This window comes from Eubalaena glacialis, chromosome 4 (genome assembly GCF_028564815.1).
Source record: "Eubalaena glacialis isolate mEubGla1 chromosome 4, mEubGla1.1.hap2.+ XY, whole genome shotgun sequence".
Taxonomy (NCBI): Eukaryota; Metazoa; Chordata; class Mammalia; order Artiodactyla; family Balaenidae; genus Eubalaena; species Eubalaena glacialis.
In genome coordinates, this window is record NC_083719.1 from 51,861,631 (window position 1) to 51,887,550 (window position 25,920).

Here is a 25,920-nt window from a genome sequence, read left to right on the forward strand (position 1 = left end):
TATTAATCTAAGTCGTAAATCTCTCTCACATCTGTTGATTTCTCCTTGTCTCCGCTGCCACTAACCTTACTACAGACAAACATCATTTCCTACATGTAACATTGCAATGGCTTTCTAACGGGTCTCCTGTTTCTTGCTCTTGCCTCACTCCAATCCACTCTCTAAAGCACACATCCAGTTATATTCTGCTCTGATTTTTAAAAAAATTCCTTCAGTGGTCTTCAAGATAAAAATTCAAACTCTTTAAATATGCTTACTATACACTGATAGGAAGGCTCTGCTTACCTCTTCAGATTCACCTCTCCATACTAAACAAGGTACAGTATTCCTAGTGCCAGCCCAGCGCCAGGCACAAAGCTAATGCTGCTGCTGCTACTACTATGACTACGGCTGCTATTAATAATGATAACATTGATAGCAGCTGCCATTTAATAAACACTCTAGATAGCAAGTGCTGTGCTAAGCGCTGTAATTCACAGTCTTCACAAAAGTCCTGTGAGATGACAATTATTATTCTGTTTTTAAAATGAAGAAACAACCTAGAGTAAGTGATTGGTACAAAGTCATGCAGTGTTTAAATGACAGACCTAACGTTACCACCTACTGAGTGCATGTTAGACACTACACCACATACTTTGCACATATTATCTCATTTCGTCCTCAAAACAACCCTGTCACTTTATATATCAAGAAACCAAGACACGCAACCCTATCTTGCAATCATGCATTCTGTAGAATGCTTAAAGCCCTGATTCGAGTCTCTTGAGCTTGTCCCACTTGTGTCTGGTCCTCTTGACTTCTCACCAAGTCTCTTCCACCGTCCGCCAGTGTTAGAAGACACAGCCTTAGAGGATTTCTGTCACTCTCTTAATGCTTAATATTATTACTGATAATGATAACACTACTACCTTATATTCCATTAGAGCTTCACAGTTCACAAAATACTTTCCATACATTATTCTCATATAAGTTTTTGAGTCTTGTTACAGGAAAGCTTAAGCAACTTAATCGAGGTTAAACAGACAGCAAGTGGTAGAGCTGGAACTAAATCCTAAGCCTTCTGATCTATACTTTAGCTCCTAGCATTGGCAGAAACAAAGTCTTGAGAATACATAAGAAGTATTAATTATTATAAAAATAAAGAGATAAAGTACAAGAGGATGGAAGGGTGTGTCAGACTTTAGAGACAGAGGCAGAAACACCTAGGATGTACAAGGAATTCAGTTTAGTATTTAGTATTCAGTTTTAGTATTTTGAGGCTATGGTTAATTTTCTATATTGGGAAAATTTACTGAAAAGGGCACTTGTGCCATTCCCCTTCCCTCTTTGCATTTTAAAAGCATATGTATGTATATTAAAGCCTGGGACAAAAAAATGTCTGTCTGTGTATAACTGAGTCACTTTGCTGTACAGCAGAGATTGGCACAGCATTGTTAACCAACTCCACTTCAATACAAAAATTAATTAAAGCCTAGGACATAGGTCTCTCGCTTATTCTAATATCCTTTTCCAGTAGCAAGAAGCTTCTGCTATTATTTGAAGACTGCAGTAACATCTAGCGGTCTTCCCCTAAGAGCCTATGCCAAAGTCCTGCTTACAGTTCTGGGAGGCAGACAATGCAAAGACAGACAATTCATTCATCTGCGTCTGAGAAGTCCCCAGGGAATCAAAGACAAAAAAAAACAAATAAGATTGATGATAATAGGGAGAAGAATAAAAAGAGAAAGCAACATTGAAATTTATTAAGTGTCAAGCAGCATTCTAAGTCCTTTGCATGTCACAATCTACCTAATCTTCATGGAAACCTCACGAAGTGCTGTTTTCACACCCATTTTACTAGTGGGAAACTGAAGTACTGAGAAGTACAGATAAATTCAGATGGCAGCTCTGAAAAAGATAATGCTCTGAAAGATAAATGTACAAAGACACAAACCCTCTGTGGGACAATGTGAAGTTATACGCAAAGCTTAACATACGACATCTTCTATTGAGGCAAGAAATAATTAAGAAAATTATAGCCCAAGCTCCACTAAATAAGTCACAGATATTCTATCCTATAGCACTGGAAGTAGAGATAATCAACTGGATTCTCAAAATAGTGAATGACTGAAAACTACGTTCGGATTCAATGAATATACCAGCCCTGAGCCCTGCAGATCTAGCCACAAATATTACATGTCTATAGCCAGAATCTCAACTCTGGTCTCTGCAAATATTGCACTTCTAGAGGGTGACTGTAAAATTAAATGTTTAAAAATTGCTTGTAAAAAATAGTAAAGGCACAGGGATGCCACTTAGACCAACTTCGTTTTAAGTAGAACTCTATCCTGCAAATTCTTCTGACCTTATGTCAGAGGTGTTCAAGCAGAGACATCCCTCAGCTTGTTCTTATTTTTGCTTCTTCCCTCTGCTTTATTTAGCTTACATTTCATCTTTGCCTCTCTAGCCTTCTGATGAATAAATATGTTTATCTACCTGACAGCCTCAGTTTTATTTAACTACCTAAAAAAATACGAAATCCTGGAAAAGCAAGATGTAACCACAATTATGTATATGATTAATAGGCATTAAATTAATCATAAATGATTCAGAGCATGTTTCAGAGATAATCATTAGTCTATACCCATGTAAAGGGTATATTTTTTGCACACTTTTTGAGTATGCAGTAAAGTTCATTAGAAGTAATTAGAAATTGAATACTTAGTAATAAAACGTCATTTTTTTAGACTAAAGTCTAGTTATAAATATCAAAATCCATTCAATTCCTTCTCGTAATAAACCACTAGGTAGCTGGGTGGAAGATAATTCAGCGGAAAATGATTCTTTAGTAAAATTACTTCTCTCACTATTTCTCCTCATTGCAGATAAATATCTTTTTTTCTTCTTTTATTCATATAATCAGAATCTTACAATTATTTAAAATCTGACCAGACCATTTGTTTTTTGTTCTCATCTCAGTGGGATATAGGAGGTGATTTTTATGAGAGATACATTTATACTTCAGTTCAACATTCTATGATTAAGAAGCAAAAACATATTTTGCAGAAAAAACATTTGAAACCACACCAGGGAAAATAATTTGGCTCTCACTTGTAAAGGATAGAAACATTAACATTTTGGGGTTAGACTGAATTCTCTCTGGCGAGGTGGGTTTAATTCACTTAGTTATGGCATCAGAGTAGAACCTAGGAGTAAACAAGGTGACAGCACAAGTATCTACTAAAACAAAGAACAGTGCCTCCGTAGGAAGACTCCCCCCACCCCATCCTTCTTAAGTAATGCTACCTAAATGTAAATCCCATCAAGTCAATTGAGTATGATGCCAGTCATCTATTTGTCCAAGAATAAGTACAAAAAACAGAACTTTTTCAATGGGTACTCTGTGGGAGTCAAAAGAAACCATTCCTGTACATCAAAAGAATGGCTAAGGATTGCTGGAGCCCATTCACAGTACACAGCGACACTTTAAGAGTCACATGCCAAGAGAGGGCAAAAACAGAAAGCCATTTAAGTCCATCATAGCATGGGAGATCCCAGGAGTGAGGCTAAATTGTAGGAAATGGGAAAGCCATGGCTTCATTAGTTTCACAAAAGACTGCAGAAGAGCCATTTTCCACCAAGGTAATTTGGCTTAAATTTTTTTTTTTTTTTTTTTTTTGCCATAAGCACTGGGTGGGTTTCACTGATGGGGAAAATGAAAACAGCTCCTGGCTTTGCAACAATGGAAATTTTACATTAGAGCAGCCGGCAAAGAAAAGAAAAAGGTCAGAGGGTACATTCCTCTTACTGCAACATGTTTTCACCAGTTGAACCTCACCCTTGTGATTAGCAGAGCTCAGACAGCTGATATTTGGAATTGGGAAGGGGGCAGAAAGAGGAGGGAAGTTTTCATGGGCGTGTGAAAAAGATATTGTGTGAAATATCTTTGCAAAAGTTAAGTGAAAGAGGTTGAACACTGCCTGCTCTTCTGCTGGGACCTCCTCTTTTCATTAGTGGGAGGTGTTACATTCCTCTGAGAAGAACAGGTTCCTTGTTCTCACTTTGTTCTCCATGGCTACTCAGACATTTTTTTTCACTTAATGCTATTTACTTTTACTTATTTTTAACTTATCTAGAGAAGAGGTAGGTTTTATGGTAAAGGGAAATGGAAGCGTGAGAGTGCACCCTCTCCTTTGGAAAATAAACAGGAGAGACTGAATGGGGACAAAAATCATCTCTTTCCTCCTGAACAAAGGATGAAGATGATGGTATAGATGATGTTCAGCTAGGATCTTTGGGACGGCAATGGCAGGATTTCCTGACTCATGCTTACCCCAGAATAGTTTTCCTGTGTTGTCTGTGGAGGGACAACAGGCACTATTTTTTGGTTTTTTTGGAAGTGATAGTCCCAACATGTGTACTCCATGCCCCCAGCTCCACTTCTCTCCCTTAAGCTTTGATTCAGCTGTCTTAAAGAAGATAGCAGAAATGTGATTAAAAGTCCCCTTAACTTAAACATATTTCTCCAGGCAGCTTCCAGGAGTACCTAACAGCCTCGCAAAGCCATTTGAGCAAGCCACTTCTAAGACTGGGTAGATGAGAAGCAAAATGCTAAAAGTAGGGTAACTACAACCCGTATGAAGTTGAGTTAGGAAGAAAATCTTAAAATGGTATTTGGAATGGAAACATACAGTAATATACATAATCTATTCCTTAAGGTGATTATATTTGGTGTTTTATGTTAAAAATATAATGATACAGAAAAATGTAGGTCCAGAGACCAATGTGAAGTGAGTCTGCACATGAGAAGATTTTGGCCTTTTAGTGATCAGCAGAAGTTTTTTCTAGTTTCTGTTTTTGAACTTGTTGATTTTTCTCCACTTTTTGTAGAAAGATGATATGGTATAAAGTTCTGTATTCAAGCCTTCTTGTTACCTATCACTACTTTATTCAATTTTATCTTCCATTTATTCTTTAAAACAAATCCTTTTCTCCCACTCTACTTTCACCACATGATCTTTGTGTTTCTGTTCAGTTGTTTCTCTTATCAGGAATACTTCTCCAGTTTCTTGTTCTCTTCCCTACTTCAAATCTTACACTCCTACAACATTCAGTTCAACCCCCATCAACTAAAAAGCCTTCTGAGCTTACTCCAGGCTATTCTGACCTTCTCAGCTCTGAATTTCTGTATCACTTATACATTTATACCTCACAATCCACCACTTTGTTAAACACTGTCTTATGTTATTCTCTAGCTGCTTCATGGATATTTCTTATTTTCCCAAGTTCATGAGATTCTTCTGAATTCTCCATAGCTCCTATCCCAATGTGGTTAGAAAGCACCCAGTTATACTTACTGACTTGGCCTGAAACCCTAAAAATGTTGCAGCCAATTATCAGGTCTCCCATTAGGATTTTCCAATAACAACGTTGCCATCATTATCAAAGACTATTTATGAACTTCTATGAGGGTCTTGGGCACTGACTTGCAAGTAAAATAACTACTAACATGTGTACAATTCTGTAAAATGTCTCTTCTTTATCACTGGATTTTATCTTCCAAATGAATGTAGGAGTTAATCCACCCACTGTTAGGGAACAGAAGAGTTCATGCTGTTTTCCATAACCACTGAATAATACCGAGAATATCTCTACATTTGATTGAAACACAAATAAAAGTCAGGTAGGCAGAATGTAATTACTGAAGCTGGACTATGGCCAGGAAACTTGGAAGAACACTCCCAACTTCTGCCAAAGATTCCACAGATAACCACAAACGGTCAGAATCTCCATTTCCATGTACCATCTTAAACACAGGTCTCTCTTTTAGCCCTGTGCCTCTAGCAAAATAAGGCCACTCAAGCAGTAAGATTCACAGGGAGAAAAGTTACATCCAGAGGTTCCTAAAGAACAATGTTTAATTTTTTTTTGTTGTTTATTTTTTGACAAACTTATGAGGTCTACAGGAAATACCTAAAGCAAGTACCACAATGTTTCCAGCAGGAAATGCATCCTGTTTTGCTAACTTAGAAAAATGACCTTTAGTTATATAGCCAGATACTCATTCTTTCTAACATTAACCAACACTACAGAAGGATTCAGTTCTTCTTTAGGAAATGTAGAGAATGGTACCGTGTGTATATGTATATGTCTCATGCAGGATGAAGAGTCAAGAATTAACTCTACCTCTTACCTCATTTTTCATAAGACCATTTTTCTGAGGCCTCGGGATTATATAAGACTTTTTATATATACATGTATGCCAGAAAAACATTATCTTAGTCAGATCTTCCTCAATGATCATATAAGTGGAGGTAATGATAAAATCAGAATTTGACTTTTTGATATGTTATAACCCTCAACTCCATGTTTCTTCCCCAGAAGCAATTAAAATATATATAGATATATAACATGTGATGATAAATTAAACTCATATGTAAGAGTTATATGGTTAGGCTGGAACATTACTTGGAAAAAAAGATATAACACATCACTAATTCTGAGCCTATAATGCTGTTCAAGAATAGCAACGAAGAAGAAAACCCACTTATAATATTCTCTCAAATTCACTTCAGGCTTGTTTTTTAATTAAATTGATGACTAGTTTCTCATTGATTTTCCTTACTCCCAAAACCTTTACTTCCTGGCAAGCAGCAAAAAAAATATAACATGGCCAAATTCAGAGTTATGCAGCCCTTACTTGTTGAGTTCTAAGGTGCTCACATGCTCAGCTGTCCTTAATATTAAATGCTTTGGTATTGATAGCTAAGACATCTCAAAACATACAGCCTCAGATTTCCTTACTTCTGACCAGTCCAAAGCCACCCACTGCGGTGGACATGACTGGTTGTTGCAGGGCTCTTTTTCAATAGGCCGGTGTGTTAAACAACCACTGTAGTCCAGTGTCTCCTCCTCAGAAGGTCCAATCTTCCTGATGCAGAGCACTGCCCTTGTGCGCATCCCACCATCACAAGTCTTGCTACATTCCAACCAGTCCCCAATGAACCACCTGCAACAAGAAGTGGAAGAAACACAGAAAAGCATTCCCTCAGTGCAGCCAGAGATTTCAGCAGAGTGAAGGCACTTTCTCAGTGGACTACCTCCTCTTCTCAGAAGAGCTAACATTTCAGTGTCAGTTGACGTGACAAATGACAAATGGAAGAACTGCTAAGGAAAAGATAACCCACTGTCGGCTGCCTTCTAGAGCAGAGTGCATGGGCTTTGGAGAAGGCAGAACCCAGGTTCAAACAAGCAATGCATTATGTGTTTTTAAACTTCTTTTTGTCCTTTTTTATTAATTTCTAAAACGAGGATAACAATATCAATCATGAGATTGTCCTGATGATTAAGCAAGGTAACATATGAAGCTCCAAGCCATGTGCTGGTAAATGGTAACAACTGGTTCCTCATGGGAGGGAGGGAGTCCTGATTTGTTGCATTTGCCAGTTTTTGTGGTATAAATACTTCACTATGGCTAATTTCAGCCTATCACCTTGACATACTGAACATGAACAAGAGAAGATATGCTAGTAATAGGGTCTCAGGAGCTTCTAACAGTGTCTAACACACAACAAACAAGAAATAGTAGCCATTTTTATTATTACATTGAGGCAGGTTCTCCCTCAATTGAGGACTTTGTGATAAAACCACACTACAGGAGCTAGGGATTTGTTTTCTGATTCCCAGAAATGGATGTCATGCTCTGCATAAGACAGACGTCTTTATTGTCCTTACAGGGGAAGAGATGGCCCAGGTATCCATCCAGAAGACTTGGGAGTCCTAAAAACTCTGCGGTAAGTGCAGAGCCCTGAGGCAGCTCTGTGAAAACATGGAGATCCCTTGCTTTGACCCCTTTACTCTTAAAAACAGCTTCTACACAGCTAATGTGGGAAGAAACAGAAGTGTCTTAATAAATGAACATATCTCATATTTGTAGGTATACCACTCCTAAAGTCATCAATGAACTTTCATATATACAATTTCAGGTGTGTGTGTGTGTAGTTATTTCTGCAGGACTCGCTCTTTTGGGCACATTAATTGGTCCAAGGGTATGAATCATGATCCCAATCAGAGCAAAAGGGACGCTTTCCTTTCTGGTCACAAAGGTGTATAAAGATATAAGAGCTGATGATGGCCATGTCCCCTGTCAAGTGGAATTAGCTGATCTGAAAGAATGCAGAGGAGCTAGAGAGTCCTGCAGGTATTTGAGTGCTTGATTCCAGTCATTCCTGAAGCTAGGTCCACTCTTACACTTCCCTCAGCTTTGTTATATAAACCAATAAATCCTCTTAAGCGCAGAAGCTAGCCAAAGTTGAAGTTGTGTTATTTCCAACCAGAGTCCTGACTGATATATTGTTGTATTTAATGTAATGAATATATGCTGAATGCCTACTATGCTCAAGGCACTGTGCTTTGTTTTATAGAAGAAAGTAAGACCCAGTGTTAGGAAAACAGTTCTCCAAAATCATGAAAAGTGCAATGATGGAGGTAGGACTAGATCCCCCATCGATTGATATCCACTGGATTTCATTTATAACACTGCCAAATAATAGAATCTAGATCACAAGCATGAGGTCAGAAGACATTTTCTTCCATCCGTGCTTATAAATCACATGTATATCCTAAATGGATATGCTCATGCTCTTAGTGGGAGAGTAACCAGAGGGAAGAGTATTAAAGTTTAAGAATAAATTTCACCTCTTTTCATGAACTTAGCTCATGTGTGCCAGTTTTGTATGTGGAAGATAATACCTTAGTGAAGTCAGAGTACTAGTATCCTAAATTTGAGCCTACACTCAGCCAAATAAGCCACAATGGCCTTTGTTTATTATTATTTTTATTATCTTTACTTACAGAGGGAAACCAGCATTTAGAAATATCATAATTAACCAGTTTCTCAAACTTAAAAATATATTTTGTCAAAAGTTTTAAAATTTTCAACATAAGATTTATTTATAGAATGACAATTTAATCCTGAATTTAAAAAATCTGATATTAACATTTTTTTTCTAAGTCATTTTCCAGAGGAGATTTAAAGTGATTTTCATATTCTTTCCATTTTATTTTCCGCAGATGAACAGGATCCTAAGTTGTTAGTACCATTTTTGGTAAAGAGGAAAATGTGTATTGAGAATAATAACTTGCATGCCAGCCATAGTGAAACTCTGATTCAATTCGCAGCAGTGATTTCATCACCAAGATTAGGGGATAAAACAGCAATGTGTATAACTCAGCCACAAAAAGTTCAGTCATACCATCTCCAGCCATGATCTCATTAGCTCTCATAATGTAAGAGGGATGGAGGCCTTCAAATTAAACACAGGTGCCCAGAGTAACAGCAGTGATTCAGGAGGTGTTGCTGTTTTTTTTGGTGCACGAGGCCAGGGCCACCTCCTCCTTTTTATTCTTCGTCCTCTCTTTTATTGCCAACCATCTTTTAACCTAGATGTATCACTCTAGCATTTAACTCAGAATGTATGAAAGTAAAAATATTAACTACGCTTCCAATTTTCCTTCTGACTTTAACTCTGATTTCAGGTTTCACATTCAGTCCCTGTTGAGTCTTTATTGCTCACCAAATCATCCCTTCCCATGCCTCTCTAAAGGATTAAATCACCATCCAGTTATTTAAATAGTTTTGCAATTTTACCACTGCATCTATTAGTTAGTCCCAGTTTCACCACTCTCCTGTCCAGTGTAAGACAGACTGCTTCCTTCACCTTCATTCTCCATGTATTTGACCCTCTGATGACATTCTCCTTATTTCTCTTTTTTCATCCTCTAGTTTCAGTGGTAAAATATGAGCACGAAAATTCTCTCTGAGACTATCAATTGCTGAATTATTATAATCTGAATAATACTGGGGCTATTTCTTTCTGAGCTGAAGACCCAGTGATAAAATTGTCTTCATCCTCACCAGGGTGAAGAAGGTATACAGTTAGTGGGATTCATGTTTGAGTGTCTGAAATGAGCGGCTTGATGCAGCCTGTGTAATCTGATCTACATTATCTGTACCTTAAGAGGACAAACAATAATATTGGGGGAAGAGAATGAGATGATGGGAGTTGACTTATATGATTTCTATGATTCCTCCCAGGTCTTACATTTTGGAGTTTTATAGAGGACTCTGATGATCTTTTTCTAAACTTAAAATAACAGATTATAGTTGTCCATGGGGTGAGGTGCAATGACTCAAAATAAAAAGATACTATTAAAGAAAACCTAGCCCCTGGGTAAAAATCTCTCTCCAGTCTGACCATCCTTTGGCCCTTTTGCTTATAACTCTTACTGTACTTAACATATTTTGCCTTGTACTATAGATATTTTTATATGTATTTGCCCAATTAGATTGTCCTTCGGAAAAGGAACCATTTCCTAAGGCACAGTGCCTTCCATATCGCAGTTGCTTAAAAAAATGTCTTTTAATTCTTGGTCACAGTATTATCACAATGTACTGTACTCCATTGTTTTTACCTTTCTGATTTTCGCAAATTTAAAAATCACAGTAACATACAGGAATTATATTCAGTAACCAAAGACTCTTCACATGAGGTCATATATACAAATATTCTTGCTATTAAAAGACAGCATGGTCAAAACTGAACTCTTGGCCTTTCTCTTTGGATTCCAACTCAACATTACTTCCTTTTCTTACAGAGGGGCACTAGCTTCCTATCAGTCATACTCTTTAACATCAACTCCTCCCTTTTCCTTTTCCTAACTATTTCTGCCTATGTCATGAATCCTACCATTTTCATTCAATGCCTCTAGAATTCTTGTTTTTTTCCTATCCCTAGTCACCTCACCATCTTGACTACTATTCTTTTTCTCATGAAAGAGTTGCTGCTCTGACCACATTACTTTTTCCCAGCAAGGCTTCCTCTGGCCTTTCAAGGTCCTCCAAATAAACACTATTATTATTATTTCTTTACCAATGCCTCTTTTGTCTATTCTTCCTAGTCCCCTGTATTTTCTTTATGCAGAACAAGGATAAACCTTACTGCCCTCTATTTTTCCATACTCTACTTATAAAGTCTCCAATATGACTAAAGGACATTTAAAATATTTCATTAGATAATTTCTGATTAAAAAATACCATTTAGGATTTTAAATTAATGGTATTGGGAAAACAATAATATTTGAAAATAAATATAGATCCTTTCCTCAAAGCAGGCAAATATATTTCAGATAGAATTTACCTTAAAAAAAAACTTTGAAAGTATAATCATAAAGTGGGTAAGGCCTTCATAACATTATACCAATGAAAGAAATAAAAGTTTGACAGTTTTCCTACGTAGTATTTAAAAAACTTTTATAAGTAAAAATAGATCATAACACCATAAGTAATATGGGAAATATATAACAAACTAGGAAAAAAATATGTCTAAAATAGTTAATATTCTTAATACATTGAGTTCATACAAATCAATAACAAAATGATAAACACTTCAATAGAAAAATGGGTCAGGCCATGAAGAGGAAAAGCAAAAAAGAAGTAATACAAATGGCCACTGAACATAATTTTTAAGTGTTCAGCTTCACCAGCAATTCTAGCACAAAAAATAAAATAGCAATTAGATATCAAGCGTTTTTCTTCCCTATAAAATAGTTAAAGATTGTTTTTAAAATAACACCCAGTGTTGTTCAGTTCAGGAAAATGACAGTCATATACGTACTGTTGGTGGGAATATACATTCATACATTCTTTCTAGAGAGCAATTTGACAGTGTGTCTCAAAGAGTAAAATATAATTCCATTTGAACCAGAAATTTTATTCCTATTCATTTAGCATAAGGGCATAATTATAGAGAGCAAAATTTTAGTAGCAAAAATGGTTAATGCTGTGGAATAGAAAGGGATCAAAAGCTAGGACCCAGACAAAATTGTTCAACAGTGGAAAACCAATTTAAATAAATAATGACATATCTACTAAATGTTGTAGATGATGTTTAATGTTCAGAACAACATAATATTCAATATGTTGAGAACTGACTACAAAGCATCATAAATAATATAATTCCATTTTTTTATATACATGTGCCTATGTAGACATAGAAAAAGATGAAATATATAGATCAAAATATTAACAGTGGTCTTACAAGTATTGTGGCTTTTTGGTTTCTTCTTTCTACTTATCTGCATTTAAAAAATTTTATGCTTTAATATGTATGACAAAAACCAAATATGATTATCACATTGTCATCTGAAAAACCTTCTCTCTTCCACACTCATTTAAAGTCTTACTGAATTCAGTAGTTTTTCAGTGAGCCTTATCTCTATAATACCAATGTCTACTGGGAATCTTATTACATATGACAACCATTCTGAATAATTAAGATTTCCTTTTTCATCATCTGAATTAAAGGAATAAAGAAGAAATTAAAAAGGAACTAAGAAAAACTGGACTGATAAAAGAGAAATATTTTAAATATGTATCATTAGCTCTTTCCAACAAAGAAAACTGTCTGTCTAAATTTTCTATCTTTTTCAAATTCCATTTTCTTACCTCCAAACAACAAAAAAAAGTTAAGAAGTAACTTTTTATTTCCGAACTGCAAAAGGAAGGGAAATATGAAACAATTTTAATTGCGTAGGTTAATTCCAATATGTCAATTATCCTTAAAATGTTAAAAAAAAAAAATCTCCCATGTAATATCCAAGCACATGATATATGGAATGAAATGACCAACCATTGAAATCTCAAAGTATGTTTGAATAGCATTTGAACTTAAACAAATAAAAAAGCTGAGGCCAAAATAGAACAGGTGTGACCAGGCCCATTCAGATGCCTTAAATGGCTGATCATGACAAACATAATACTTAAAGTACTGGGTGTCAGGGAATTAACTTACTGGGTTGAGGCTCACAATTATATGATAATATGCTTAAGTTATTGGAAACGTCAAAAAATATCTTGTGGTTTTTGAGCATCACTTTGTTTTATATAGCTTTTCAGTTTCTCTTGAGATAAATTTATAAAAATAATTAGCAGAAGAAAGGAAAATAAAAAAACAATTAAATATCTTGTCTTTGTAATACATATCATAGGTTGTATTTCTATACTTTCTCATGTCTGGCTTTTAAGGAGTTAGTTACATGGTGATCACATTTGAAAAAGAAGAGACATGAAATTTTAAAAGTCTTAGAATAAAAACTTCTATCACCCTAGATTCTATGTTCCTTATTTGGTAGCCACTGCCCTAAACCTTTTCAAGAGACTAGGAGTGAGTATTTCCCTTTAAGATTAAAACATTCAGGCAGACACTGACTTTGGATATTGAAAGTTCAAAGGCATTATTATTTTGGAACAAATATCAAGAAATGCATCTTGCTTTAACAATATTAGGGACCTGCATTCTTTATCCATTGTAAGTCCCAGATTTTTGTGACTCCACTTTTCGAAAAAGGATTACTTCATTATAGAGCTTTCCTCTCCAGTTCTAGGGAGCTTGGAATACATAATCTCATTTGCCTACTCTCGTTTTCTTTATCAATTTCATGTTGGGATAATTAGCTAATCTGGGGGATAATGGTTACTCTGATTTCTCAAACAAGAATGAAATGCCATTCACACATATTTTGTCTTGCTATTGTCAATCAGGCAAAATCCTTACAAAGATCAGTATTTTCAGGATTAACTCAGCATCTTTGTCCTTTTTCACATAATTATTGCCTTTTGCTCAAACAAGAAACCTTTCTGTTCCTACAGATTACACAGTGCGGCCCACTGATAGCAGGTCTCATATTTTTAAGTTTAAATTTTTAAAAAGTCATCATTAAGATGGATGGGCTCTCTTCTTGTGCCTCCCTTTACAGTGAGTTGTAATTGCTACATTAATCAACAGAAAGGGACTAAAATACACCTCTAGGCCTGTACTCTACACTCAGAAGACAGGATGCCTTAGGATGACAGAACTTAAAACTGGGTCAGCAAATTAAAGCACTGATACTCCATTACAGAATATTTCTAAACCATTTAAAAAGTCTTTAAGCCTTTAGGATAAATATCTGGAAAAGATAGGACTGCACGCCAATCTACTATATTTTACTGGATCTAAGATACCATTATTTTATGTACCATTAAAGAAAAATAATGCCGATTATTATTGTAAGATACCATCAATTGCAAAATGAATCTAATTTCAGAGATGTTAAAATGCAAATGATACGTGCTTTAGAATTAATGAAATATGACAATTGCCAGCATTATGCCAGGATCAACCTATTGAAGTTCCTGCTTTAAAGGGGTTAATTACTAAGTCCTGTGGATAAACAGGAATCAAAATTCCACCCTCTGTGATGTTTTACCCCCTTTTCTCAGCCTAATTTATTTATATCGTATGAATGTATGTTTCCAAACAAGAATATCTAATGTTTTTCTCTTTGCACTTGAAGAAAATAATTCTCACTTCTTTCTCTTACTTACTCTGGTGGGCAGGGCTCAGTGTTGCAGGTTCTTTGATTTTCAGGTGGCTTACTATCAGGGTCACAGTAATTGTTCTGGACAATGGAGTTGTCGTCCAACCTTTTACAGACCACCTCCTGTCTTTGGACACCTTGAGAAAAGGAGGACATCATTAATTGAAGAGTAGTTTACCTTCCAGTAAGTTAGGTATGCATAGCTTTCCTCTGTGGGGAATCAACCTCACTGGATCGCTGCTGTCTTATCTGTTCCAGAAACACTTGACTGCTCCTCTAAAAAGGAGAGAAGACCTGGTCATTATATTGCAAATTTAGGCAAAATTATTGTTCTCATATTTAGAAACATAACTGTTTTCAAGTTCAGAAAAGAAACTATTGGTAATTTTAAACAATTAGTATTCCCATTTGTATATTCTTCTTCATGCTTTCCTTTAAAAAAAGAAACTTTATTTTCCCAAAATATCATCAGATAAAATGTATGAATATACATTTCAGTGCAAGACAATGGTCGTATATCTATGTAAAAACAAAACATTAGGGACAAATTTACTTTTTAATATTTTGTAGGACAAATCCAATCAATTTAGTCTTTGTTAGGAACACGTAACATTCACACATTTCATTTTTTCCCCTTCCATTTACAGATTTATTTCTCTGAAAGCCCACAAAGTCTAGAATTTAAAGACTGCAGTGAGCCTCTTTGGACTGCAACCCATCAGTAAGTAATCTGTTTGCTTTGATAGAGTCGGCCCTTGTTGATTACACCACTGGCAAACAGATATACACATATTCCATCAAATATTAACTTCCAAAATACTTATCTCACTCTTAAAAATTGGTCTATGTAGCCTGTTTGCCACAGCTAAAAATATTCTCATAAAATTTGTAAAATTCTAAATATATGTTTATTATTTATTGGCAAAGATATCCACCACACCTTGCTCACATTTCACAAAATACGAAGACACACACAAACACACTCTTATCTGTAAACATGCCTGGTGAATAGACTTTATGCAGATTCATTTTCTCTTCAGTGTGGAGGAATCAAAAGAAGCAAAGATAGGTGTATCAAGGTCTCAGAGGAAAGTCAATCTACAAGACAATGCTAAATGTTCCAGATCCTATAGAGGTAGCAGCTTACTCCCAGAATTGAAAATAAAAGCACAAACTAAGCTATCCCCCTACTCACCCACCCCATCTCTATAACCCGGTAGGCTAAATTACCTAGAACCAGTTATAAAAGCAGCATTAGCAGTATCCAAGCAACTACAGCTTCATACCTACCTAGCCCCACACAAACCTTCAGTTTTTCTTTTTTTTTTCTCAGTTGCTTTTAGTAGTGCCCTAAAGAAAAGAGCTTGACCCCAAATTAGGGAAATCAATGTGAAACAGGACCATTCAGTGAAGGAAACTGTCACCTAAAGAGCTACGCACCAAATGCTTCCCCAAGGTCCTTTAAACATCCTGGGACGTCTGCAGGTGGGAGTACCTCAGTCATCACGTTTTGCACACTTCTAACTAAGCACTTTGAATTTAAAGATAGGGAAATCTCTTTCCTTGATGGGGAAAACCATTAAGTCCCATAGCCTCCATGATGGTGGTCAGCAGATGAAGAAGGGATATTTTATTACTTGCAGTGACCCAAGGCTCTTACTGATCAAGTTTTTTGGTTTTCCTAAATTTAGGGGTTTAAAATATAGCCAAACAACTTACTTGCAAAATGTCTCAGAGTATGTGCTGTATTCATTCCATCCCAACCCCTTGAATAGGCCAAATATCTCAGTTTATGCGACAACAGTTTGGAATTTTTTAACTATTAAACTTTAGATTTTTGAGGGAAGAATGATTCACATCAGGCATAGCTTTGACCCATTCACAGATGTTCCACAGTACTCACCACATATCTCCTCACTGTGTCATTCCAGTGGGCAGATAACTAAGTCCATGTGATTCACCTGGACAAAAATCTCTATTATTAGTCATAGGATTCAACACCCACTGCCACAGTGGCTCAGAATAGCCATCTACCTGGGTTCAATACTTGCTCCTATCAGGAGGAGCAGGGGACTGTTTTTATAGGTTAGCATGGTTATCTTTTTAAATAACCATTCAAATATGATTATACTTGGAGGGGGGAGACTCAAAACATCCACTTACACGAAGGATTTACAACTTCAGTCAACTTTTATAAATACATTTAATAACTAAAAAAATATGATTAAACTTGCAATAAGGAATTTGGCATTCAAGCTAGTATCTCGGTTGTTTTTCAGAGAAGGATAAACTTTTTATTTTTATTTTATTATACTGAGGGAGGATAAACATTTCCAGCACTACAAAATGGAACTGATATTGTTTTATATCAGTGGCAGAAACATCAATTTAGTTTCTACAGGTTAAGATAAAATTCTACCTCCTTTAAAAATCTTAGAAATGTTGTTTGGTTATAATGACATTAGTTTTTAAAAGTAGCCTTTAATATAAAAGCAAGGCCTCTGCAATTTGAATCACAGATGAGATATTAGTTATTAGAGGTAAGATTTACATTTGATTTTAAGATAAATTCTAGCCATGTATGATCTTGAAAAAATTCAGCTACATAACATTTATTGTTAAAAATTTGGAAAATACACAACACCAGAAAGAACAAAATAAAAATTATCCACAATCTCATACCTTTGCTCTGGACCTTTATTTTTAAGGCTATTTTGTTCTTTGGTGGGATCCAGTAATTAATTTAAAATTACATAGTACACAAACTAAAAATGCCAGCTAAATATGGTTGGCAGTCATTCATTCATTCATCCATCCATTCATTCATTCAATAGAGAATAATTACTGAATACAAGGCACTGTACTTCTTATGAGATATTGAGCTAAGTGCTGAGAATTACAAATTGACTTAATTTTGTCATGCCTCTCAGACTTCTTAAAAACTAGAATTTAGGATATTTGGGGGTACATTTCACTTTCATAATTTCAGAATGCTATTTTTTTTTTTTTTTTATAAATTTATTTATTTATTTATTTTTAGCTGTGTTGGGTCTTCGTTTCTGTGCAAGGGCTTTCTCTAGTTGCAGCGAGCGGGGGCCACTCTTCATCGCGGTGCGCGGGCCTCTCACTATCACGGCCTCTCTTGTTGCGGAGCACAGGCTCCAGATGCGCAGGCTCAGTAGTCGTGGTTCACGGGCCTAGCCGCTCTGCGGCATGTGGGATCTTCCCAGACCAGGGCTCGAACCCGTGTCCCCTGCATTGGCAGGCAGATTCTTAACCACTGCACCACCAGGGAAGCCCCCAGAATGCTATTTTTTATGAAGTAAAAATTAAAGTCCTTGAATAAGCAGCTGAAATAACTGTATTTTACAAAGATGCGTTTTCCTTGCATTCATCTTTTATTAATTTTCTTCTAAAATGTCATATTAGACAGTGTGGTATTTCACACTCGAGAACTGACTATACTAGTAATCTATTCCAAACCTTCCTAAAATGCTGAACTATCTCCCTTCAATAGCACAAATCTCCTTCCAACTTTTACCCCCACACTTGGCAGGTTTACAGAATTTTTTTTTTTTTTTCTTTTTAAATCAGCAGCAACAGAGTAACTGTCTAAACCAATGCACCTAATTGGATGGATTTTTCAACACATACTTTTGGATTAAGGAAAATGCAGCTTTTAGCTTTAGAAAATACAGATCAACTGGAAATAATCTAAACCAAGTCAACAAGAGAAATGATTGAGTTTTGCATCTTTTTATATGATCAACTCTCTTGTACATAGCTTCTTTTAAAGTAATCTGTAAAACATTGCTAAGAAGTTGATTTAAACCCTTTCAGGAATAATTACATCCAGTTACACAAAACCACTATGCTTTCAAATCTAAAGATGTATAGTTTATAACCCAAAACATAAAATGTCCGTATAACCAGTCAGTATATGCCTAATCAAAAACAAAATTCTGGTGGCTTAGTGCCCATAGCCCCTGGAGATATGCAGGTGTTCTGCAGAATTTAATTGGTCAAACTTAAAATTGCACTAATTATATTTTATTCTTAAACACCTGAAGTTACTGGCATGCAAATTCTATAACCAGTTCTGTTTTTAAACGCAATTCCTCTTCCATGCTTAAAAAAAACCCAAAAACTTTAATGGTTTCATATTACAAAATTTAAGTACAAAGATGCCATTACCAATATATATTTACTTTAAACTCTCTAAAATGGGTGTATCCTATTTAGAGTCTTTTAATTTGCTTACCATTTTGGTTCTTTGATACCGAAGATGGTTTGTTTGTTTTTTTAATCTATTTTATTTTATTTATTTATTTTTGGCTGCCTTGGGTCTTCGTTGCTGCACGCGGGCTTTCTCTAGTTGTGGCGAGTGGGGGCTACTCTTCGTTGCAGTGCGTGGGCTTCTCATTGCGGTGGCTTCTCTTGCTGTGGAGCACGGGCTCTAGGCGCGCGGGTTTCAGTAGTTGTGGCTCACAGGCTTTGTTGCTCCGCGGCATGTGGGATCCTCCCAGACCAGGGCTCAAACCCGTGTCCCCTGCAGTGGCAGGCGGATTCTTAACCACTGTGCCACCAGGGAAGCCCCCAAAGATGGTTCTTAACACGGAAATGTAACTCTTATTTTTAGCCTGGAAGTTTAAATTTGTCAGATCTTATATTTAATTTCTGCTAATAGTTAAAAGTTACAGATGATCTACTTGCCTATCAAAGGTTCTGTTGTCCAATGGGAGGGAGGAGTACCCAACTTGAATCACTGCTCAAGCTACACGTGAAGAAATGGCATTTAGTATTTTGAAGTAGCATATACCATAGGAAAATGAGCAAGAAGTCCACCAAGCTGCAAGTGAGTCCTATATGGAACCCTTCATCTGTTGTGCTTACTCTAGGAAATGGTGATGGTTCAAGAATATAGGGTCTTTTGCTCAGCAGCTGCAGAGCCAATCCTGAGTGAAGACTTTAGAGACCATTCCTTCTCTTCATTTCTTGCCTCCTTTTCAGTCCCTCTTCTACTCTTCTTATAAGCTGCTCAATGTTCTCATGTCCCATCTCTCTTCTTTCAGATAATTAAATCATTTAATAAGTTCATGTGTAACAATATTTAGCAATTTATTGCTTTTCTCAGGGTAGTTCATCATTTTAAAAGTAGAGAGAGGGCACTTAATGCACAGAAATTACCACTTGAATCTCATTTGAAAGAGTGATATGTATTAAACCACGAAGGATGCGGGAGAGGTTAAGGGCAAGAGAAAGATCTTCTAGGTCTTCTCAAATCTACTCATAAGAACCAGCATTTCAGTCCTAGACGATTCAATTGGTAAGTGAGCAGTCTATAACTACATGTAGGTCAGTAAGGGAAAGAAAGAAAGGAAAAGTGTAACTTTGGGATTGATGGGCTAATCAACATCTAGATAATTTAACCTAGTGGCAAAGCACATCCTATCTACCCAAGAAACAGTTTTCTGAAGAATAGGGGGGAAGAAGTTAATAAGTCAGAGCTTACAGTACAAATGTGGTTGGTGGCTAAGGCAACAATTTGCTTAACCACAGCATCCAAAGTAGCTAGCAACCAAGACAACACTATATAACCACAGTATACAGAGCATATGGCCAACAACATTAATTTAATCTAAATCTTCAGTGCAGATAGCATCCAGAGAGCAACAAGTGCCAGGAAAAAAATGTCTCTCTGCTCTGCCTTTCATGGCTGGAATCTGGCTGCTGTGCTGTGTGATTATTGGCCAGACATAAGCATTTGTAGGGCAGAGCAAAGCCCATCTGCCTTGGATCTAACAGCTGGCATCAGGGTACCAATCAGCTCCACCCATTTGCTTCCTTCTTCTCAAGAGCCTCCTGCTAGTTTTTATCTCCCAAAGGTTTTCTTTCTCTGCCTTTCCAGTGTCTTCCCTTCTGTCTTAAGCAAAATTAAATGTCCCAAGGAAGCAGGATTAAGAAAAGGAAAATGCAGCTCTAAAAATATTTATTTTTCTAGAGCAGCTCTGTTTAGTGATGGTAAGGTAGGGTGGCACATGCATATACTGCGTTTATTTGAAATCACTCTATCCCTGGAGAGAATTCCGACTACTCATTATAAATTAACAGTAATCTCTTCCATGGAAAGGTCTAACTTAACTCATTGAATTCCTACTAAGTCTAAGCCATGGGTTTTCATTATCATAAGGGGGAAAATGAGTGAGACAGACTTGACCTCAATGAAATTACATTAATAATGAAGGGAGGGGATAAGGCAAGTACCATTATATTATGGAACCTACCTTATCTAATAAAACAATGCACTTTCAGATGTAATATTTTTAATTTTACAGTTCCTTCATTTTGTTATATTGCTGTCTGATTTCTCTTTCCTTGATCTTCATGGATCTTAAGAACTCTTCTCATAGCCAAATGTCTATGATGTAATTCCCTTTCACTTTATCTTGTTACGATATTTTTTTCTCACTCTGACTTCTGCCATGTTTAGTTACTACCTCTTTTTGAGTTCTAGGCAGTTTAGGTAAATGACCTAAGGCAAGTTTTCATTCTCCTTTGTAAAATAAGACCAAAAAATTAGATGATTTCTAATGTTCCTTTCAGATCCAAAATTCTATGAAAGTTGTCTTTTCTTTTTTCCTCCACAATTCAATTGTTCATTTTTCCCCCCTTCTAGGTCTGCTTTTCCCCTGTACTCTACAGAATAATAAGTCTGGAAAACAGGCATTTGTTAGATTCCATTTGGTTCTGCGTCGTGTTTCAGTGTCTCATTTCTTAGCAGCGTGAGGTACGTATCAAAGGGGTTAGACATGTCAAGAGGCAGAACACTAACTAGAAATAGGACTTTGTGAGAGACAAGTTTCCTAATATAAAGAATTAACTCATATTATACTAAAAAGGAGTTTCCATGAACTTTAGTAGGAGCTTATTTGTTTTGGGTATTTCATTAAACATTTTAGAGGAATGATGCTGGAGTACAAGGAGGTCTTGAGTTTCTTCCACACATTGCGATGGATTTATTACCAATAAAGAAGCTTTTCTTTAATTATATATAGAATCCTTTTCTTGGAACCAAAGAGTAAATATTTCAGATTTGAATTATAACAAGGACACAATCATAAACAAGCTGTATAGTTTTAAACTAAAATCTTAATTTTGTTTAGATAAAAAATGGGAATAATAATATCATAATATCCTATAAAATCTGGGTGATAATGCTTATCATTATAAGAAGTTTTATTTTTTCCAAAAGTATTTTATGCATAATACCTTGTAAAGATGCATAGTGTTATGATTGTCAAAAATGAGATTTGGGACAAAATTTCAGTGAAGTGAAACATGACCTGTGACACATAGACCATAAATACAGTAGGAATGCACTTAAACTTTGGTTTCAGCCTTACCCAAGTTTTTCAGTGACTAAGATGTATCCAGGCCCTATTCATGTTAGAGAAGAATATAATCTCTAAAGCAACAGAAATGAAATGGAAGAGGAAGGAAAACAGCATTAGGAGGAATGTTTTAGGTTAGCACAGATTTCTTGCCCTCAGTTATAAATCTTAACATTAGAGAAAATGCAAGCCACAATATGCAAGGGTAAACAGTAAAAAATGTCAAGTTATCAAACTAAACTTTCATATGTAAATTTTTTACAAGAAGTTAGAAAGCTTAAATTATATTGAAAATACACAGGAGAATTCAAAGAATTTTTTAAAAAGTGTATTCTATAGGGGAAACTACATACTTAAGGAAAAAGATAAATAGAAATAATTATTAGAGACAAATGAAAGAAAAAACATATTAACTTCCGAACCGTGAACCAGCCAAGAGCGTGAGTTTACCTAGAGGAGTAGCCCTCTCAAGGGCATGTTACATGAGAACTGAGCCAGGTGCAATTGATGGCTACAGAGCATAGGCTTTTGGGAGCTGTGATGTTCACAGGTGCCCTGCTCTGATGCCTGGTACAACTAATCCCATATGTTAAAGGGTACTCTTCCTTCTCAACAATGAAAATGAACTGAAAGAAGGGGATGATGGGAGAGAGTGAATAGGGGAATGCCACAGTCAATGCAATGATAGACTATTGTCTAGTCTTACAAATATTTTATTTTTCAAAGACCAAAGAGAAAATTACAGAATAATGAACAAAGCTGATGCAAATCTTTATTCCTTGTAAACTCAAGTCACGTTTTACAAGGGACTTGTATCATGAAAAATATCACAGTGATCTGTTTTATGTCTAAGTTTGGTATATAGAGGAACCAAATGTAAAAGGACTCTCATAGTTTCAAACAATAGTACAACTTCACAAAGAAAATATCTTTTATAGGGAATTTTTCTTAAAAACTAATTATATAACTATATTTCTTCAAAGGGAAAGAAATGACAATGACTAAAGGGCTTTTAATTATTCAAACTAAAATTTCCATCTGATATCCTTTACTTAACTCTGAAAGTAAATTTTGGATGGTAATTCCTAAATCAAAGTGAAGCAAACAATTATAAGATTTGACTTATTAATGTCTTTCACACTTAATTTCAATCAAGTCTATTTTGAAACTTGAAAAACAATTGAATTTTGTTTTCCTCTGTTCCATTTTGGGACCCCCTCCACTTTGAGTTTCTTTCCAAGTTAAGTGAATATGTCCTTTATAAGCTGCAATACGTGTTAATGGTCAGCTGACCATTATTAGTGATGTTAAATATGTTAGCCATGTTAGAATTAGCAAAGAAATTAAAAGGACATCTGTGAATATGTAAAGCATTTGCCTTTGTTTTATCTGGTACTTTGAGAGCTATTCTCTTTCAGTCAGATACTAGTACTGGCAGAAAGATTGCATTATATTTTTCTAATAATTACTTTTTAAAATTGTTATTTTAGAATGGACTTAACCGTACTTTTAAGTGCACAATTATAGTTCTGTTGTATCATTCTTGAAAACAATAAAATATGTAACATTAACATAAAGTGCTTCCATAGAAACAATGTAGAAATATCCAGCTTTCTAAAGGGGCCAGGTAATCTGCATGATAGGTTCATTAAAATAATTTGAAAAGTCTATTATTAATAAATGGAATAGTGTGGATTATTACATAAACTTGTTAGGTAGTAAACTGCAAGGGAGAATTTGCTATCAGGGGCTCTTTTAAATATATAGTTTCTTTTTCTTTTCTCTCTTTTTTCTTTCTCTTTAATCACCCACTAACCTGAAACTGAACTAACAGAGACAGAGGAAGGAAGCATATTCAGGAGGGCACATCAGAAGAAATACTTAATACAGATATGAAGGAGAAATTTACATATTACTCAAAACCTCTAGTTTCTTAATGGAAGTGCAGAAGAGTCTCCATTTTTAAACTCTGAACATCACCAGGACGCTGAATAAGGAGTTTATATGCATTTTTTTCCTCTTACGAAATGAAGTTCACCATCCACTGAAAGGAAGTTAGGTGACTAATTTTTATCCAACTTTACGGACACTCGTTTGAAATCAAGAGTTCTCAAACTTTCCTGGTTCACAGTACTCTTAGTGTACCAGGACTTTTTTCACAGCCCTCCCAGGCAGGAAAAAAAAAAAAATCTGAGTTTCACTTATTAAGTAGTTAGGTCCAAACAACTCAATAGTAATAATTTGTGTGGTGTATGACCGTGTCACTGTGTTTCCATTGAAAACGTACAATATTCTGCAGTGCCTCTGTGAGTCTGCTGTAGTGTCCTGGGGTACTATGGGGTGGTGTGAAAAATATGGCCCTAAATCAGGAAAATACAAAATAGTACTTGGAAACTATGTAAAGCATCTTAAAAATCTTAAAGAGTAGAAACCAGTTTCAATATGTATAAGAATCCAGGTGAGCCAGGTGAAACCACAAAAAGTAAAATAAAAAGAATTTGCCCTAGTTAAAAAGAGGAAAAACATAGAAAATCTTTTTAAAATTTATATGCTATACACACACACACACACACACACACACACACACACACACACACACAACACATTAGGCTTAAGATGCCATCCAGGGAAGAAAAAGAATAACAAATAAAACAAGCATCTATATAAAATTTGAGCGTCAAACACACAATAAAAATTAATTAGGCTATGTAAATGTAAAAGAAAAAGTAATGATAACATTCTAAATGGTCAAAGACAGTTGATCAGAAACATTCCTGAAACACTCCATTGTATAAGTAAGAAAAATCTGTGCTCTTTGATCTTCAAACAAAATCAAAATTGCCTCTAAAAATAAACCTGTCTCCCCCTCCCAGTCCTCCATCTAAGCATAGCTTTAGCTTATCTTTTTTTTTTTCCCTGAGCTGCTAAGCAATGAATGTTTAGCAGAGAGATGCCTTTGTCAGCAGAAACCTGACCAAATTGGTATGCAATTTTTTGTACTTCAACACAAAGAGAAAGAAAAGCCTAGAAAAAGCAATTTGAAGATTGTTCAAAAAACAATCAGAAGTGTCAGTAGAACTGATTGCAGGACAAAGACTGTATATTTACAGCATAAATGTAAAACTAGTACATGAAAATACATATGTATTTCTGACCTTTCTTTGCACAACTAAAGGATCCTTAAGGTTTCTTTCCTAACAGAACAGGTACAACAGTACAGCATCAACTCTCAGTTAATTGGTTTTGGAAGTTTTGCTTTAAAGCCTAAGGGTTGTATTAAATAAGAGGAGGAGTTGGGGGGGGGGCGGGGAGTAGGGTGGGGGTGGAAGGGGAATGGTTTGAATAGTGGGAAATGAGAGCACATCCAGAAAGATAGGGGAGGAAATTATCATGACTACTGCTGCATTTTGCAAAAGTTCATTCCCTAACAAAAACAACAATTTCCTAAAACAATAAAAGGCCTTCTCTGATTACAACTATAAGTCACAAAGAGAAAAAAAGTTTATCAGTTTTCACAAATGTTGAGTTAAAACAGGGGCCTCATATTCTGACTTGTGAGTCTAAATTAAAGTTGGTTAAGTACATAACCACTTATTCATTTTAGCTCCCTAAGTACCACAGAAACTTGAAATGAGAAGAAAGAATTTTGGAAAATCTGTTTAGCACAATTGCACTTGATCTTAGCCAAAAGGCCAAGAAATGATATTTAGCACAATTTCAGTCAGTTTTGAAAGCATTAATTAGCTGCTTATAAATGATCCATCAGGTAAAGAAGAAAGCATGTAAATAAACTAAACTACAAAAAAGCTTTCTAAAGGCATGTCCAAGGCCAATGGTCACACTAAACAAAATTATGAAATTAATTGGTATTCTACCACTTTTTTCGTTCCCTTCTCTGATGTCCCTAGCTACTTTCCCACCCCAGATGCTTATACCTAAATCCCATTAACCTTTGCATTCAACTAGTAGCCAACTAATAACAGAGATGTGAGTTAGTAATGCTCCCAGAGGTATTTGCATCTGAATGTAAATTATTTGAATACTAAATAAACCTTCAATTAGCCTCAAAGGCAGTACTTCTCAACCGTGGCTACACAGTAGAATTACCTAGGGACCTTTTAAAAATCTGATG

The 25,920-nt window shown here is 35.7% G+C and overlaps 1 protein-coding gene across 1 annotated transcript in view; it reads right to left on the reverse strand.

Annotated features, from left to right (window-relative positions):
* Window positions 1-25,920, reverse strand: part of ADAMTS6 (ADAM metallopeptidase with thrombospondin type 1 motif 6) — a 259,758-nt gene that overhangs the window by 17,672 nt on the left and 216,166 nt on the right. The window contains exons 20-21 of the mRNA XM_061187844.1: window positions 14,405-14,534; window positions 6,784-6,988 (exon numbers count right to left, since the gene is read on the reverse strand). Coding sequence (XP_061043827.1) covers window positions 6,784-6,988; window positions 14,405-14,534 — 335 coding nt within the window. The remainder of the gene's footprint in view (window positions 1-6,783; window positions 6,989-14,404; window positions 14,535-25,920) is intronic.